This window comes from Phyllobates terribilis, unplaced genomic scaffold (genome assembly GCF_046119375.1).
Source record: "Phyllobates terribilis strain yellow unplaced genomic scaffold, ASM4611937v1 Scaffold_5__5_contigs__length_657084704, whole genome shotgun sequence".
Classification (NCBI taxonomy): Eukaryota; Metazoa; Chordata; class Amphibia; order Anura; family Dendrobatidae; genus Phyllobates; species Phyllobates terribilis.
In genome coordinates this window covers 200966267-200983211 of record NW_027362765.1, presented here as the reverse complement: position 1 = coordinate 200983211, position 16945 = coordinate 200966267, and the positions used below count along the sequence as shown (strand labels likewise).

Here is a 16945-nt window from a genome sequence, read left to right as displayed (position 1 = left end):
CCTCCCATCAAAATTTTTATCCTCTTAATATATTGCAGTCATCATATTATAAGGCACCGTGTACTTACAATTGCTCATTTTGCCCTTCTACCTAGCTAATTCTTCTCTTTTCTGCTCTATGTAGAAACAGGAAGTCTGTTGTCCCTTCATTTATCATTCCCCTCTTCAACTCCTGACCCAACAGCTCCCTCCTCTGCTCTGCTAGGGACTTTTGCAGTGACTTATGAGTCATGCAGAGAAAATTGACCTCCTGTTTCTACATAGAGCTTAGAAGGAGTCAGCTAGTAAGTTATTAATCACGTCATGTCAAAGACCTAAAGGAAAACAGAAGAATTATCTGGGTAGAAGGGCAAAATGAGCAATTGTAAGTACATAGTGATATATACTGTAATATGATGACTTCAATATATTAAGAAGAGGAAAAGGTTGATTGCTTCTTTAAAAAACATGCATTTTACACATGTTAAAAACAGCCCTTTTCCCATTTATCAAGTAAAAAACAAATCTGAAGAATAAAAAAAATGTAACATCATTGATATCCACACATCAATATCAATATCAGGTTTTACTCCAGAACAGTAATCAACATGTAAAAAAAGTTTACACCATGTCTTGCACCACTACTTCCGCCCCCCTCCCATTTTAGTACGTGCCATCCTACTTTATTATATTATATGCCTGGTGCCAACCATTATTCCTGCTTACTATATGCCAAGCCTGAAGTCGTCCATTATTTTATCAACTTTGTATATGCCAAGCCTGATGCCATCCCACATTATTCCAGCTTAGTTTATGCCAATCCTGATGACATCCCACATTATGGCAGTATAGTATATACCAAGCCTTCCAACACCTTATGCCAGTTCTGTCAATACCATGCTTTGTGTTATCCCTCATTATTATGCCAGTTTACTATATGCCATGCATGCACAGTACCATCCTGTATTGCTATGCTAGATCATTTTATAACATGCCTTGTACCATCACTCATTTGCTAGTTTAATGTATGCCATCCTACATTATGCCGTTTAGTATATACCAGGTTTTGTACCACCCCTTATTACGCTAGTCTAATCTATACCACTGGAGCTGCTGCCTTACCAAACCAACACCAGACCTGCGCCTCATCACCACCAGAGCTCTGCTTCCCCACCATCCTGTAGAATGTAAGCCCGCAAGGGCAGGGTCCTCTTCCCTCTGTACCAGTCTATCAGTGTTAGTTCATTTACTGTAAGTGATATCTGTATTTTGTATGTAACCCCTTCTTATGTACAGCAGCATGGAATCAATGGCGCTATATAAATAAATAATAATAATACCAGGCCTTGATCCTTCACTTATGCCAGTTTAGAACATGCCACACTAATGCGAGCCCAGATTAAGCCACATACACCGGGCCTTGTGCCATCCTTTATTAACCAGATCACCATATACCGGGCCTTGTGCCATCCTTTATTAACCAGATCACCATATACCGGGCCTTGTGCCATCCTTTATTAACCAGATCACCATATACCGGGCCTTGTGCCATCCTTTATTAACCAGATCACCATATACTGGGCCTTGCGCCACCCTTATTAACCAGATCACCATATACTAGGCCTTGCGCCACCCTTATTATGCCAGATCACCATATACCGGGCCTTGTGCCATCCTTATGCCAGATCACCATATACCGGGCCTTGTGCCATCCTTATGCCAGATCACCATATACCGGGCCTTGTGCCACCCTTATGCCAGATCACCATATACCAGGCCTTGTGCCACCCTTTTTATGCCAGATCAGTAAACGCCTGGCGCTGTACATTCCTGCCCAGTCTGCCCGTTTAGAGTGCGTTATGCCACCTGTGGCTGTGCCATGCCCGGTACCAACAGTAGTTATGCCAGTACAGTGTGCGCCATATCTTGTGCCACCCCTTGGTATGATGGCAGTTGAGTCTCTGCCATGTAATGTCGCATGTCATCTCCACAGTGTCCTGCCATGCCCGCCGCCCGGGCCTTGTGGCCGTACCTGCTCGCTCCACATGGCTGGCCCGGAGCACGGACACTTTCCTGCAGGTCCGCGCCGCCAGCAGACTCCGCAGTGCCGCTCTGCACAGCATGCTTCAAGGGCCAGCAGCCTGGCTTGTTGTTGTGTAACGGGCTCCGGGGGCGGCGTCACCGGGTACTAGAGGAGGAGAGCGGCCACCGGCGGCTTCCGGGGAGGGCGGAGACTCCGACGTCATCAGTGAGTGCGGTCTGGAGCACGGGGGACGGTGCAGAGGTGAGTGCTGTCCGGGTTGGCGGCGGAGCCCGGGGTCACAGGGGCAGGAGGACGTGGCCAGATACCGGGCCTGCACCCGTCATTACTATGTGTGTACAGCTTTGTTCTCCCTGGTGCCCGCTATGTGGGACAATGCCCCTCATAGCGCATATACTTCTGATGTGGCATTGTGTGACCCCATGGTGCCCACTCTTCCTTTTGAATAGACTAAGTATTCACCGCACGCTCAGGTCAGTGCAATTGCAGGTTTTTATTGTGAAATAGGTTTTGATGATCTTATCAGGCCATAGAGCGACTAATCCAAAAAGGACGTTCTGACCTGTCCCTGGTCTTTGTCATATGGTCGTTGTGTGGAGCGTAACGCTGAGTAAGGAATGGCGGCGCACTCCCTATTGTTCGGCTAAGTTCACACAAGCACATAATGTTGTTTGATTTTTCATTTAAAAAAAAAAAAATGATTTGTCATTTGTATGGCATCCGTTTTTGTACATCAGCAGGTAAAAGTGAACACGTCATGTCCCCAGATGCTAATAACCTGCAGATACGGGGTTAATAGCACTACAATGCTGTCTGGCCACCTTACTGACTGTGCGGCTACAGGGAGAAAATTAACTTTATTCCACCCAGAAGCCCCCGACTTTCAGCCATAGAGGCACAGCCGGAGTGGTCTGTCACCGGTCAGTACACACTGAGCAGCAGCTTCTGTGAGCTCTGCCCTGGCATGACCATTCATTCACAGCTCGCTGTGCAGAACAGCCACCAGAACATTTTGAGCTCCCAGACTCACCAGTGTGCTTTTTATATATGTATCAAACAGTTGATTTGGCCACTCCTAACATTTCTGCTATCTCTATGATGGATTTCTTCTTTTTTCAGCCTAATAATGATCTGTTTCTCTTCCATTCAACACTCCTTTGACAGCGTGTTGTAGGTTCACAGCAACAGTTTCCAAATGCAAATGCTACACCTGGAATCAGCTCCAGACCTTTTTCATGCTTCATTGATGATGGATTAATGAGGGAATAGCCCATGCAGCCCATTTTGAGATGCTTATCTAATTAATTTTGGTTACTTTACAAAGGCAGTTACATATTAGAGAACTATAATTCCTAAAGCCTAAGTGCAGAGACAGACTGCCATATAACTCACGCAATGATCGCATCACACTGAACCAACTGGTCGGCACCTCGCTGAACTGAGCATGACAGCGTGATGTGTTTCTGTGCATTTGTCAAGGTCATGAGACATGCCGTCCAGTACAAGGTTTATGATACGATCCTCGCACAAGAAATACGGCAGCCTGTCTCTGCCCTAAGGGTACGTGCACAGGTTGAGTATTTGATTGCAGAAATTTCTGCAACGTTTCTGCATCTCTAGGAATTTATTGGCAGCAAAAACGCAACGGAAAATATGCACATTTTTGGCTGATTTGAGTGAAGTCAATGGTGAAAAATGCACAGAGAACTGACAAGCTGCAGATTATTTTCTGCACAAAATCTGCAAGTCAGAAATACTCAACATGTGCATGAGACTTCAGGTTTCTCATTCACTTTGGCATCAGGTTTTGTTTCAGGTTTTGTCCCAAATCTGCGCAGGAAAAAACGTGACAAAAACGAACCAAATCTGCAACATGTGCACACAGCCTTACTCCAATTAGGATGCAAATACCCTCAAATTAAAGCGGAGTCTGCACTTTAAGCCCATATTGATTATTTGATTGTATCTTGAATATGTTTTGGTGAACAGCTAAAATGTCAAAACTTGTCACTGTCCGAATATTTCTGGACCTAACTTTATATGGAAGCACGTTTTCTCCGCTTCTAATATTTCATACACTATAATGCAAAGCGACTGCATTTTTTAGGGAGAATGTAATGTGAATTCTGGGATGGCGTGAGGTGCCCCATCTGATGTCCATTATGTGGTAGATTGATCACCCTTGTTCTAAGTAATTGTTGGAAAAACGCAGCCAGCCTCCATTTTGCCTTTTGTCTATAGTTGGCAGAGGTGGTTGGTAGACGGCACAGATATAACAGAACTATAATTGTACATTTCTCCTACAGATGCCAGTTGCAGTTGGAGGGCCCTATGGGCAATCACAGCCCTCTTGTTTTGACAAGGTGAAGATGGGGTTCATGATGGGCTTTTCTGTAGGCATGGCAGCAGGGGCGTTGTTTGGCACTTTCTCATGTTTAAGGTAAGCAAACAAATACCATTTATCTGTCCTCATGATCAAAGTGCAAGTTAAAATAAATATAACCTGCAGTCATTGGGGTATAAACTGTAGAAATCTCTGAATAGTAATGGTACTGCTTTTTTTTTCTTAAGTTGGTTAAAGGGAACCTGTCAGCAGGATATTTGACCCCCTAACTAAAGTTATAAGTGGAAAGCCCCATAAATGTTTATTACATTCATACCTTTCTAGTAGAATGTTTTTGGGGCATTGGTGAGAAATATATTTTTGAAGTTTTATTCTTAAGTGCATCAGAGTGGGCTCTTCACTCTCCAGCTCTGCTGTACTTTATCGCCGACCTCCAGTGTTTGATTAACGGGTCACTCTTCCCTCCATGACCTGTCTATACTACGCAGGTGGCGTAATTGCACACGTTGGTTTTATGGGAAGGTTCCCCGCTGCTGCTCCAGTCCCAGTGTTTTGGCTGCAGCGGTGACATCAAAATCACAAGTCCCTGCTGTAGCCAGTCACTGCACTCAGCGGCTGTGCTGAGGATGACTGCATACCTCATTGAGCAACTCAGTACACGAGCACTCCGTTCAGTGACTGGCTAGTGCGGTGTCTAGTGCTGTTGACTTGACTTCACCGCTGCAGCCAAAACACAAGGACTGGAGCAATGGCAGGGAGGGTGAGTACCTGGTGTGTTTATTACTCTAAAGGGAACCTGTCACCAGAAATAACGCTATTAACCTGAAGATATGGTATCACCATAATCGAACTGACCTGGAGAATCCTATTGATGGGAAATCACATGGATTTTTTTTTCTTGCTTTCCATTACATCACATGATAAAAGGAATGGTGTAATTCAAAAGTATAACTCGTCCCACGAAAAAAAAGCCCTCATCCAGCTGTAGCGGTGGGAAAAAAAAAAAAGGTTATGGCTCTTGGAAGAAGGAGAGGAAAAAAAACGTAAGCGGAAAATAGCCATGTCAGGACAGCAGCAAAACAAACATCAAACCTCAGTAGTATTAATAACGTTCTTTGATACCGTTAGCTACCACTCATAAAGGGAAGGCCTACTGAATGATTGATGATCCCTGAGTAGGACCATCCGCTTAACTTCTAGACGCAGGGATTTCAATGAACAAATTACAAGTCTGGCTGTGGTACATCACAGCCGCCTCCCTAGGTATGCGCATTGCCAGGGAGGCAGAGATGTGCAGAGAGCCGAGGGGAAGCTCCTCTTGCACATCTCGGTACTTGTGCCCACAGGCACATGATAACATTATTAGTGGGATTACTAATCTGGGAAAAAACAATGCCCCCAAGGCTAATAATGCACAGATTAGCATATCACTGGTCAAATTCTAAAAATAATTTTAGGGTTATTCATAAAGCAAGAAATCGCCAAAAGGGTCTTGTATGAAACTGAATTGAGAGTGGAATTAAGATCTGGGGGGTGGGTTTGGGAAACATGGAGAATCTGTCACCAGGATTTCGCCATGTAATCTGAGAGCAGCATGATGTAGGTGCAGCGATTCAAACGATGTATCATTTACTGAGCTGCTTGCTGTCATTTTGATAAAATCGGTTTTCTCTGATGCCGATCAACCAGTTCTCTGTATAACCCCATCCACACCACTGATTAGCAGTTTACTGTATACACTGTGCATAGGCAGAAAGCTGCTAATCACTGTTGGGGCTGGGATTGCGCGAAGCAGGACTACATGGCCTGAGACAACTAGTCCTCCTGCTGATAACGACACACAAACCAATAAGTGACACATCTTTGGAATCAGGGTCTCTGCTGTTACATCATGCTGCTCTCAGATTAAATGGCAAAAACCTAGTGACAGGTTCCCTTTAATAAAATTGCCAATGTGTATTTTTAGTATCAGTACACACCATGTGCAGAGTAGTAGCGATGTGCCATTAAGTGGAAACAAATCCTAGTTTATTGTGTCATATCCTCACTCTGTTACCCAGAGAATATTCCACTAACGGCAGAGTAATATCCGTTTCTTTTTCTGCTAAAATATAATATGTGACCATGAATGTATGTTTCTTTGATTTAGTATTAACATTGGTAATGTAGCATATAATATTTTTCTTTTCTTTTTTTTCTTTTATATCATTTGCATTATATCCATTGCCTCATTGTTTGATATCTATACTTGTCTTTTACATATATTTTTAACTGTTTCCCATCTGCAGTGCAAATTATGTGTTCATTATAAAAGGGTATAGGCAAGTCTGGAAGGTTGCATTCAGCCATGCCTAAGGTTTATAGGGTATCGGTCACCACTAGTGTTGAGCGAGTATACTCGGGCCGAGCTTGGAGTATTTACAGCTGCTCGGTGATGCGTTTGAATCGCTCCCGTGTGCATGATTTGCAACTGTTTGACCGTTTTATTACATGTGAGGAATGTCTATTTCTTACACATTCCTCTCATGTAATAAAACTGTCAAACAGTCGCAAATCATGCACACGGGAGCGATTCAACTATATCACCGAGCAGCTGTAAATACTCGGAGCTCGGCCCGAGCATACTCGGACAGAACATACTCGCTCAACACTAGTCACCACGATTTTGCGTTATTCCAGCGATGTATCACTTACTGGGCTGTGTGTGTGTGTTGTGTTGTGTTGTGTTGTGTTGTGTTGTGTTGTGTTGTGTTGTGTTGTGTGTTTTTTTTTTTTTTTTTTTTTTTTTTATTATTAACATCACAGTTCTATATACTGCAGATCTAGCAGTTCTCTGAATGCTGAGCTCTATATAGCCCCACCACTGACTGGCAGCTTTCTGTGTACACTGTGCATAGGCAGAAAGCTGCACAATCCATTCTTGGAGCGGGGTTATATAGAGCTCATGAATATAGAGGACTACATGGCAGCAGGTTTCCTAATCCTCTAGTGATAATCTCCTGCTGATAAAACCAGTGAATTTATGAAAACTCCAGCAATCAAGCTGGTACTCTGCAATTGGAGTATTTTTTTCTGCATTGCACTTAGATTAGGTAGCAAAAACCTGGTGACAGATTCCCTTTATTTACCAAAATATATTGACGTGACCAAAGGCTCCTGTTTTGTTACTTTTTACTGCAACATTGAATAAAAGTGATATTACTGTTCTTTTCTCTGTACATTAAATATGGACCAAAAGATACAACCCTCAAAAATGTACTGAGGAGTCCTAAAGGAACTTCTCTGTAAAAAATACTGTGGCCAAGGTGGTCACACAAAATCATGGTGTAAGATGTAATTAAGCTCTTGTCTTTTGCAGATTCGGGATGAGAGGACGTGAACTTGTGGGCGGCATTGGAAAGACCATGATGCAAAGCGGTGGCACATTTGGAACATTTATGGCAATTGGAATGGGAATTCGATGTTAATCTGCCACCAGTCAATAAATATCTGCACTTCAGTTTACACATGAGTCTTTATTAATTATTCCCTTAATAATGACCGAGCCAATTTCAGCCTTTTGTGATTAAGCCCCATTTTTTTCAATTCAGACATGATACTTTGTACTGATACCTCTGGAATCATTCTACATAGCCCAGTGATTCTGACACTTTTTTTTGTGACACCTTTTACATTTGTGGTAAATTTAGACGTGTGGGGTTTTTTTTTTATGAGAAAATCTGCAAAATTTGGGCTCTTTTCAAACTTTCAATGCTTCTACTCTTAAACCAGATGATCATGCCACTGAAAAAGTTAATAAATAACATTTACCATATGTCTACATTTACTATATGTCTACTTTACATCAGCATTATCTTTTTTTCAAGGAAAGTTACAAATCCTATTTATTTTATTTTTTATGGACCTATTAGGGCTTGAAGTAACTTTGAAGGGGTTGTCCGGCCTTGGGCTACAAGTCTGCAGTCACTCTGTGACTACAATGTCCAGTCTTTTTCCTCAGACCGAGTCTGTACGAGGAAAGATTGCAGCATGCCAGAGTTTGATCTGATATTCGAATCGCACTCGGCCATGCAAGTCTGTGGAAAACATCGGACTGCACTAGAATGACATCTGAGTGCAGTCTGATTATTCCACGGACTGACAAAATGGAGAAGATGGAGAATTTTTTTTCCCATCTTCTCCTCATCCAAGAGAACATGGTCACAATATGATCACAGATTAGCATAATTGGCCCTATTCTGTTGGATGAGAGAATATATGCCGGAGTGACCTTAGCCTTAGGCAGACTGAGTCACTTTGGACTCAGTTTGGTCTCCGTTTTATCAGTGCTCTGTCTTTTTTGCAAATTTTGCCAAAATATTTCTCTTGAATCACCAGATTGAGTTCTGTGATTGGCAGAGCCTTTTGAGGGCTTTTTTTGTTGTTTTTTTGTATTTTTTCACAAATAGCCGATGCTTTCGGTGATATAACTAGTTACTTTTTTAACATGACTTTTTGATTGCCTTTTATTCCAATTGTTTGTCAGTATCATGAAAAGGCTACATTATTGGTGGGGTTTTTTTGTTCATGTTTACATAAAAATTTAATTTTTAGACTTTTAGTGCAATTTCTATTTATTTTTTTTAATACAGACTTTACTGAACTGTTTTTGTTACTTTTTTTTTTTTTTTTTTTACTTTGTCCCAGTAAGAGATTTGAATATGTTTCTTTGATCACTATACTGATGCACTCTAGTACAGATGTATTGCAGTGTATCAGACCTTTGGCCTGTTGGGCACTGCCACAAGCAGGGTCTAACATGGCAATGTAGCTTTCAGACTTTGGCTTCAAGTTGCCATGGCATCCTTAGGGACCTTGCAATTGTGGGGTACCAATGGGATTAAAGAGGGAGCCTATTGAGAGCAGCATCTAGAGGGTTAAATTGCTATGATTGGGAATAATGCAGTAGTCAGCTATTATTTAGTTTACTCATTTACTGTATATATCGCCATTAATTTCACAGCGCTTTAGAAATGATTAGCACTGTCCCTATTGGGGCTCACAATCTAGATTCTCTATCAGTATATCTGTGGAGTATGGGAGGAAACCGGAATATCTGGAGAAAACCCACACAAACCCAGGGAGAACATACAAACTCCTTGCAGATGTTCTCAGTGGGATTTGAATCCAGCACTACAGTGCAAACCACTGAGTCAGCATGCTGCCCATAATATTCAACTGACATATGCTACATTTTTGTTCACCAGTGGCTACTATAGCCTTATTTTAAGGGCACTGAGCAATTAGGCCCCTTTAGTCAACAAGAGGGGCAGCAATCAAGTGGTTGGTGTGCCCATGTAAATTGAAAATAAAAAGTTGAAAAGTCAATAATAGTGAAGGCACCACACGGAAGCGTAAGATAAGCTGAAAACACCTGAGAAGCCAGAAAAACCTACAAAGAATGATACAGAAAAAAAATACTGTATAAGTAGACATTTTATTGAAATAATTACATACAATTAAAAAGACAAGTGTATCAACCCCTTCACAACATTAGACGTATCCATACTTCATGGAAGGAAAGGAGTTCCCGACCAATGAAGTATATATACACTACCGTTCAAAAGTTTGGGGTCACCCAGACAATTTTGTGTTTTCCATGAAAACTCATACTTTTATTTATCAAATGAGTTGCAAAATGAACAGAAAATATAGTCCAGACATTGACAAGGTTAGAAATAATGATTTTTATTAGAATAATTTTCTCCTTCAAACTTTGCTTTCGTCATAGAATGCTTCCTTTGCAGCAATTACAGCATTGCAGACCTTTGGCATGGCATTCTAGCTGTTAATTTGTTGAGGTAATCTTGAGAAATTTCCCCCCATGCTTCCTGAAGCCCCTCCCACAAGTTAGATTGGCTTGATGGGCACTTTTTGCGTACCATATGGTCAAGCTGCTCCCACAACAGCTCAATGGGGTTGAGATCTGGTGACTGCGCTGGCCCCTCCATTACAGATAGAATACCAGCTGCCTGCTTCTTCCCTAAATAGTTCATGCATAATTTGGAGGTGCGCTTTGGGTCATTGTCCTGTTGTAGGATGAAATTGGCTCCAATCAAGCGCTGTCCACAGGGTATGGCATGGCGTTGCAAAATTGAGTGATAGCCTTCCTTATTCAAAATCCTGTTTACCTTGTACAAATCTCCCACTTACCAGCACCAAAGCAACCCCAGACCATCACATTACCTCCACCATGCTTGACAGATGATGTCAGGCACTCTTCCAGCATCTTTTCAGTTGTTCTGTGTCTCACAAATGTTCTTCTGTGTGATCCAAACACCTCAAACTTTGATTCGTCTGTCCATAAAACTTTTTTCCAATCTTCCAATGTCTGTGTTCTTTTGCCCATATTAATCTTTGCCTTTTATTAGCCAGTTTCACATATGGCTTTTTCTTTGCGACTTTGCCCTTAAGGCCAGCATCCCGGAGTCGCCTCTTCACTGTAGACATTGACACTGGCGTTTTGCGTGTACTATTTAGTGAAGCTGCCAGTTGAGGAGCAGTGAGGCGTCGATTTCTCAAACTAGAGACTCTAATGTACTTGTCTTGTTGCTCAGATGTGCAGGGATCCTCCCACTTCTCTTTCTACTCTGGTTATAGCCTGTTTGTGCTCTCCTCTGAAGGGAGTAAACACACCGTTGTAGGAAATCTTCAGTTTCTTGGCAATGTCTCGCATGGAATAGCCTTCATTTCTAAGAACAAGAATAGACTGTCGAGTTTCACATGAAAGTTCTTTTATCGGTCGACCATGACAGCACCACGAGAGAGGGAATCTGCCCACCAAGGACAGGAAACCTACAGGCTTAAAAGGGGACGGCCCTCCCTCTCGCCTCAGTTTGGTTTCCTGTCCTTGATGGAGGAAGCCGGTCGCAGGCGAAAGAACAGCTGTCGATCCTGCGCCCCTGTCTGGGGACGGCAGCTCCAGCGTTGGCCTATGCTCGTGCGCCCCTATATGGGAGAGGCACAGCATCCTGAGCACTGGGGGTTCCTTTTGCAGTGGGGCTGCGCCCCTGTCTGGGGTGGCATCCCCTTTTCTGCCTCAAGTCAGGTGCGCCTTCCGTGGGAGTGTAGGCCCTGGCTGAGCCCCAAAAGTGCGGTGGGATCTGCATCCCGAGTGGGGGTGACAGCCCACCATCACCCTCCGTAAGTATGGGGAGGGGGGGCGAGGACCAAGGTGATTGTGTCCCCTCGCCCTGCCCTGGGTGAATGCAGCGCGGTGTATCGCTAAAGCGCGGCTTACCTGAGGGAGCGCTGACAGCATGCGTCCTCGCGCGAAGCTTGTGCGGCGCGTACTTCCGGGTTTCGGTAAGTTGCGGCCCGATGACGTCACCGCGACTCGGCGATCATGTGCCAGTGTCAAAAGAGCGCGAAATTCAAAAAAATAAAAAATAAATATGGAAAAAGTGTGCTGATGTGCTGCTAGAGGGGAGGAGTCAATACCTATTTAAACTATCAGGTAACATGGCTCAGTGCTTCCCAAAGCTTCATTCTTTCATTATGGAGTCTGAAGGTGTCCAGTTGCAGCAGCAGCAGGTGGAGCAGCCACCATCTTCACCATCTCAGCGGCTGTCTGGGGAGCCCCAAAAAACGCATCGCGCATGTGGTTCTGGTAGCCGGTCTTCAGGAAAACTGAGCTCGGGGTGTAGGTCTGGTCACCATACCTCCGGTAGAACGGACGAATCTGCAGCCTCTAGGGAAGGTCCCCCGGCTGAGAAGGGTCCTTCCTCCAATCCGGTACCAGCTGTTTTTTCTTCCTGAGCCGCCTGGGTAAGTGATCTTCGAGTAAGTTCACTTAGTAATATGGTATCCCTTCTCCCCTTCTAAATTTTAACAGGGGACGAAATGTACCGCCAAGGCAAGGCATATACAGTGTGCGCTATGCAAGCCTCTTCTTCCTGATGGATACCCTAAAAAGCTATGTCAGTTATGCATAAACCAGACACTGGCAGAAGAGGGTCCTGCTCTAACTTCTGGTTTAAAAACCTTAGTTAAAACACATTCACAAGATCCTCTCCAAGAGAGTTAAAGAGAAAGTGAACTCGGACTGTGAGATCCCCTTAGTCTTGGATGACCCCCTATCCTCTCCCTATGAGTCGGATTCAGATAGTGCAGCCTTTTCCTCAGCTTCCTCCTCTGATAGTGGTGTGGGACAAAATTGCTTCCCCCTTGGTGAAGTGGACGGATTGATTAAAATGGTTCGGTCTACTATGGGCATCACAGAGGCCAGGCAGGAGAAGTCAGTCCAGGACGTTATGTTCGGGGGGCTGGGTCAAAGGAAGAGAAGGAGTTTTCCGTTGAACGAAAAGATTCAGGGCTTAATCCTTAGTGAATGGAAAAAAGCGGAAAGGAAGGGCGCTCTACCTCCATTCTTCAAAAGGAAGTACCCCTTTGAGGAATCGGCCTCTTCCTCCTGGGAAAAAGCCCCCAAGATAGATGTGGCCATTTCCAAAGCCTCTAAGAGTTCCTCCCTTCCGTTTGATGATATGGGAGCTCTTAAAGACCCCCTGGATAGAAAGGCTGATTCTTTCCTTAGAGGGACCTGAGAGACTTCGGCGGGAGCCCTAAAACCCGCGGTGGCAGCTACCTGTACCACCAGGTCCCTAATGATCTGGCTGGACCAGCTTGAAGCCCATCTTAAAAACAATACCCCCAGGAAGGAAATCTTGGCGGACATGTCTCTTCTTCAGGGGGCGGCAGCCTTTCTAGCGGACGCATCGGCAGATTGTCAGATTAGCAGCAAGGTCGGCCGCCATGTCTAACTCGGCCCTGAGAGCCTTGTGGCTAAAATGTTGGCCGGGGGACATTCATGCGAGGACAAGACTCTGCGCTATCCCTTGTGAAGGGGGACATCTTTTTGGGTTGGTTCTGGATGAGCTACTGGATAGAGCAAGTGACACAAAAAGAGGCTTTCCTAACCTATCTGCCCCCACGTACAAACGTCCTTTTCAGAAAAGAAGGTTTCTACGTAATAAGCGCCAGAAGGGTCAGGATAAATGGGAAGACCGTAGACCGAAAGGTAAAGGGCTCCTGTTCGGATCCTCTTCTGCTAGCCAAGGCCCCTGAAAACCGAGCCAATGACTCGCAGCCCAGGAAGGGGGGGAGGTTATTGGGCTTCTTATCTACCTGGACAAATATTTCTTCTAATAATTGGATCCTTGGTCTGGTAGGTTCCGGCCTGAGACTCGACTTTCAGCGAGTCCCTCGTGGGAGGTTCGTCCTGACCCCAAACCGGTCCTCAACACGGGAGCAGATGGCCCTACAAGTGGAGGTCCTGAATCTGGTCCATAAGGCCGTCTTAGTGGAGGTCCCGATAGCAGAAAAGGGACTGGGGTTCTACTCACCGTTATTTTTGGTCACTAAACCTGACGGATCCTTTAGGTGTATTATTAACCTTAAGGCCCTGAATAAATTTTTGGTAATTCCCACCTTTAAAATGGAGTCCATTAAGTCTACTATAAAACTATTGTTTTCAGGCTGTCACATGGTAGTTTTGGATCTAAAGGACGCATATTACCATATACCTATACACAGCTTCCAAAAATACCTTAGCGTGGCCTTGGTCATAGGGGATGAAATCAAACATTTCCAATTTGCGGCCTTGCCATTCGGTCTCGCTATAGCCCCTAGAGTATTTACGAAGGTGATAGCAGAGGTGATGGCTCATGTACGGGAACATAATGTTTTAATTATCCCTTACTTAGATGATTTTTTGATCATTGGGGACTCAGCCTCTCAATGTGTCTCCCATCTTAAATTGGTCTCCTCTATTCTGGAAGGCCTGGGCTGGATTCTAAATCTGGAGAAATCCAGGGTAGTCCCTTCGAGAGTACAGCAGTTCCTAGGTATCATGCTAGACTCAGACCTCCAGATGTGTTTCCTTCCAGAAGCCAAAAAACAGAAGGTCAAAAGGCTGGTGGAAGGAGCTCTTGCGAACCCGGTCATGTCCCTTAGGGCTGCAGTGTCCTTACTTGGTACCCTAATATCTTGTCTGCCGGGGGTAATGTGGGCACAATACCACTCCAGAGTTTTACAGTGGGACGTCCTACAGAATGAGGTCTCGTTACGTGGGCGCTTGGAGAGACGGATGTTCTTATCTCCTCGGTCTATTGACTCTCTACAGTGGTGGGTGAATTTAGAAAACTTATCTCAAGGAGTTCCCTGGGTGGTCAGAATATCTGAAATAATTACAACTGACGCAAGTCTACATGGATGGGGAGCTCACTTGGGGGATATGATTGCCAAGGGGTTCTGGTCGGACGCTGAGAGAGCTCTTTCCTCTAATACTAGGGAACTACTGGCAGTTGATAGGGCTGTTAATCATTTCTTACCATTCCTTCACAATAAGAACATTAGGATCCTGTCCGATAATAATATAGCAGTAGCTTATATTAACCATCAGGGGGGTACTCGTGCTGGATCGCTAATGAGAGTGGCGGATCATCTCTTTCAGATCTCGGAACGCCATCTCCTCTCTTTGACAGCCCTCCACATCAAAGGGAAAGAAAATTCAAAGGCAGACTTCTTAAGCCGTCATTTTTTAAGGCAAGGCGAATGGGAACTAAAACAGGACATTTTTTCCCTATTAGTCCGGAAATGGGGTCTTCCGGTGGTGGATCTATTCGCCACAAAGCAAAACCGGAAGACAAAGGTTTTTTGCTCCCTAGATCCGAGAGAAAGGCCCCTGACAGTAGACGCTCTCCAAATCCCTTGGAACTTCAGTCTGGCCTATGCCTTCCCACCGTTAAACCTTCTGCCTATGGTGCTAAGAAAGATCAGAGAGGACAAGGCAAGGGTCCTCTTGATCGCCCCCTTATGGCCCAAAAGACCCTGGTTCTCATGCCTGAGGAACTTGTCCATCTCGGACCCTTGGGTCCTGCCCGAAGTTCTGGATCTCCTCAGCCAGGGTCCAGTGCTCCATCCGCGAGCTCCGGGCCTCCACTTGACGGCGTGGAATTTGAGAGGTCCCTGCTAGAACTAAAAGGGTTTTCCCAGAGTCTAGTATCTACTTTATTACGTAGTAGAAAGCCTGTCACTACCAAAATTTATGCAAAAATTTGGAACAAGTTTTTATCCTTTTCTAAATCTTCAGTGGATAAGGGAGCGCCAATTGGGAAGATTTTAGAGTTCCTACAAAGGGGTTTCGAGCTGGGGTTAGCAACGAGCACCTTGAAGGTCCAAGTGTTGGCACTAGGTGCTCTCTATAACTGTGTCCTCACAGAAAACTATTGGATTTCCCGCATTATAAAAGCAGTAGGTAGATCCAGGCCGGTTACCAAAACTAATGTCGTTCCATGGGACCTAAACCTGGTTCTGAAAGCGTTAGCTGGGTCACCCTTTGAGCCGATAGATTCTGTATCCCTGAGATCTATTACCCTCAAAACAGCGCTTCTTGTAGCCCTAACATCTGCTAGGAGGATTGGTGATATTCAGGCTCTGTCCTCTGGCCCTCCCTTCACCCAGGTCCTGGACGACAGAATAATTCTTAGAGCAGATCCAGCATACTTGCCTAAGGTAGCTTCCCGGTTTCATAGACTTCAGGAAGTAATGTTACCCTCTTTTTGCCCGAACCCTAGTAATCAGAGAGAAGCAGATTTCCATGCTTTAGATGTGAGAAGGTGTGTGGTTAGGTACCTTGCTGTCACTCAGCCCTTTAGGAGAGATAGTTCCTTGTTTATCTCCTATCAGGGGGTTAGGAAGGGGCTTAAGGTCTCTAGATCCACCATAGCTAGATGGATTAGGGAGGCCATTACGCTAGCCTATGTATCCAGCGGAGAGGAAGCACCGTGTGGCCTGAAAGCTCACTCTACCCGGGCGGTGGCAACCTCATGGGCAGAGAGGTCTGGCGTCTCGATGGAGGACATATGTAAGGCAGCTACCTGGTCTTCTCCATCTACCTTCTATAAGCACTATAGACTAGATCTGGGTGCTTCGTCTGACCTCACATTTGGGAGAAGGGTGCTACAAGCGGTGGTCCCTCCCTAGAATCTTCATCTCTGCAATTCTCTCGTGGTGCTGTCATGGTCGACCGATAAAGAGATTAGTTACTTACCGGTAACGGGATTTCTCGGAGACCATGACAGCACCCTTATATTCCCTCCCTTCACCCCTTTTTGGGAGCACTTCTTATCTGTTTTCATTCTTTATTCTCACACATTGGTGTTGTAAGAAAATGTATATACTGTTTGTTTCATGATTATGTTGCTATGTCTACTAACCGGGTGGTCCTCTCAATGCTCTGTAATCCAAACTGAGGCGAGAGGGAGGGCCGCCCCCTTTTAAGCCTGTAGGTTTCCTGTCCTTGGTGGGCGGATTCCCTCTCTTGTGGTGCTGTCATGGTCTCCGAGAAATCCCGTTACCGGTAAGTAACTAATCTCTTTTCTGGCCATTTTGAGAGTTTCATAGAACAAACAAATGTAATGCTCCAGATTCTCAACTAGCTCAAAGGAAGGTCAATTTTATAGCTTCTCAAATCAGCCAAACCGTTTTCAGCTGGGCTAACATACTTGTGCAAGGGTTTTCTAGGGTTTTCTAAAGATCCATTA

The 16945-nt window shown here is 44.6% G+C and overlaps 2 protein-coding genes across 3 annotated transcripts in view; one reads left to right on the top strand and one right to left on the bottom strand.

Moving 5' to 3' along the window:
* NFS1 (NFS1 cysteine desulfurase) overlaps positions 1-2238 on the bottom strand; it is a 38782-nt gene extending 36544 nt beyond the window's left edge. The window contains exon 1 of the mRNA XM_073683710.1: positions 2012-2238. Coding sequence (XP_073539811.1) covers positions 2012-2102 — 91 coding nt within the window. The 5' untranslated portion in view covers positions 2103-2238. The remainder of the gene's footprint in view (positions 1-2011) is intronic.
* On the top strand, positions 2108-7868 carry ROMO1 (reactive oxygen species modulator 1). 2 transcript variants are annotated; one of them, XM_073683712.1, is made up of 3 exons: positions 2108-2263; positions 4327-4460; positions 7723-7868. In XM_073683712.1, the coding sequence occupies exons 2-3, from the start codon at positions 4327-4329 to the stop codon at positions 7829-7831; spliced, it is 243 nt and encodes an 80-aa protein (XP_073539813.1). In that variant the 5' UTR covers positions 2108-2263; the 3' UTR covers positions 7832-7868. The 2 variants fall into 2 exon arrangements, with proteins under 2 accessions (XP_073539813.1, XP_073539814.1); XM_073683713.1 differs by lacking the exon at positions 2108-2263 and adding an exon at positions 2340-2493.
* The last annotated feature ends 9077 nt before the right edge of the window (positions 7869-16945 follow it).

Coding starts and splice junctions, on each gene's coding strand:
- ROMO1 (XM_073683712.1), top strand. CDS start 4,327: ATGCCAGTTGCAGTTGGAGGGCCCTATGGGCAATCACAGCCCTCTTGT. Junction 4,461..7,722: donor GGCACTTTCTCATGTTTAAG/GTAAGCAAACAA, acceptor TGTCTTTTGCAG/ATTCGGGATGAGAGGACGTG.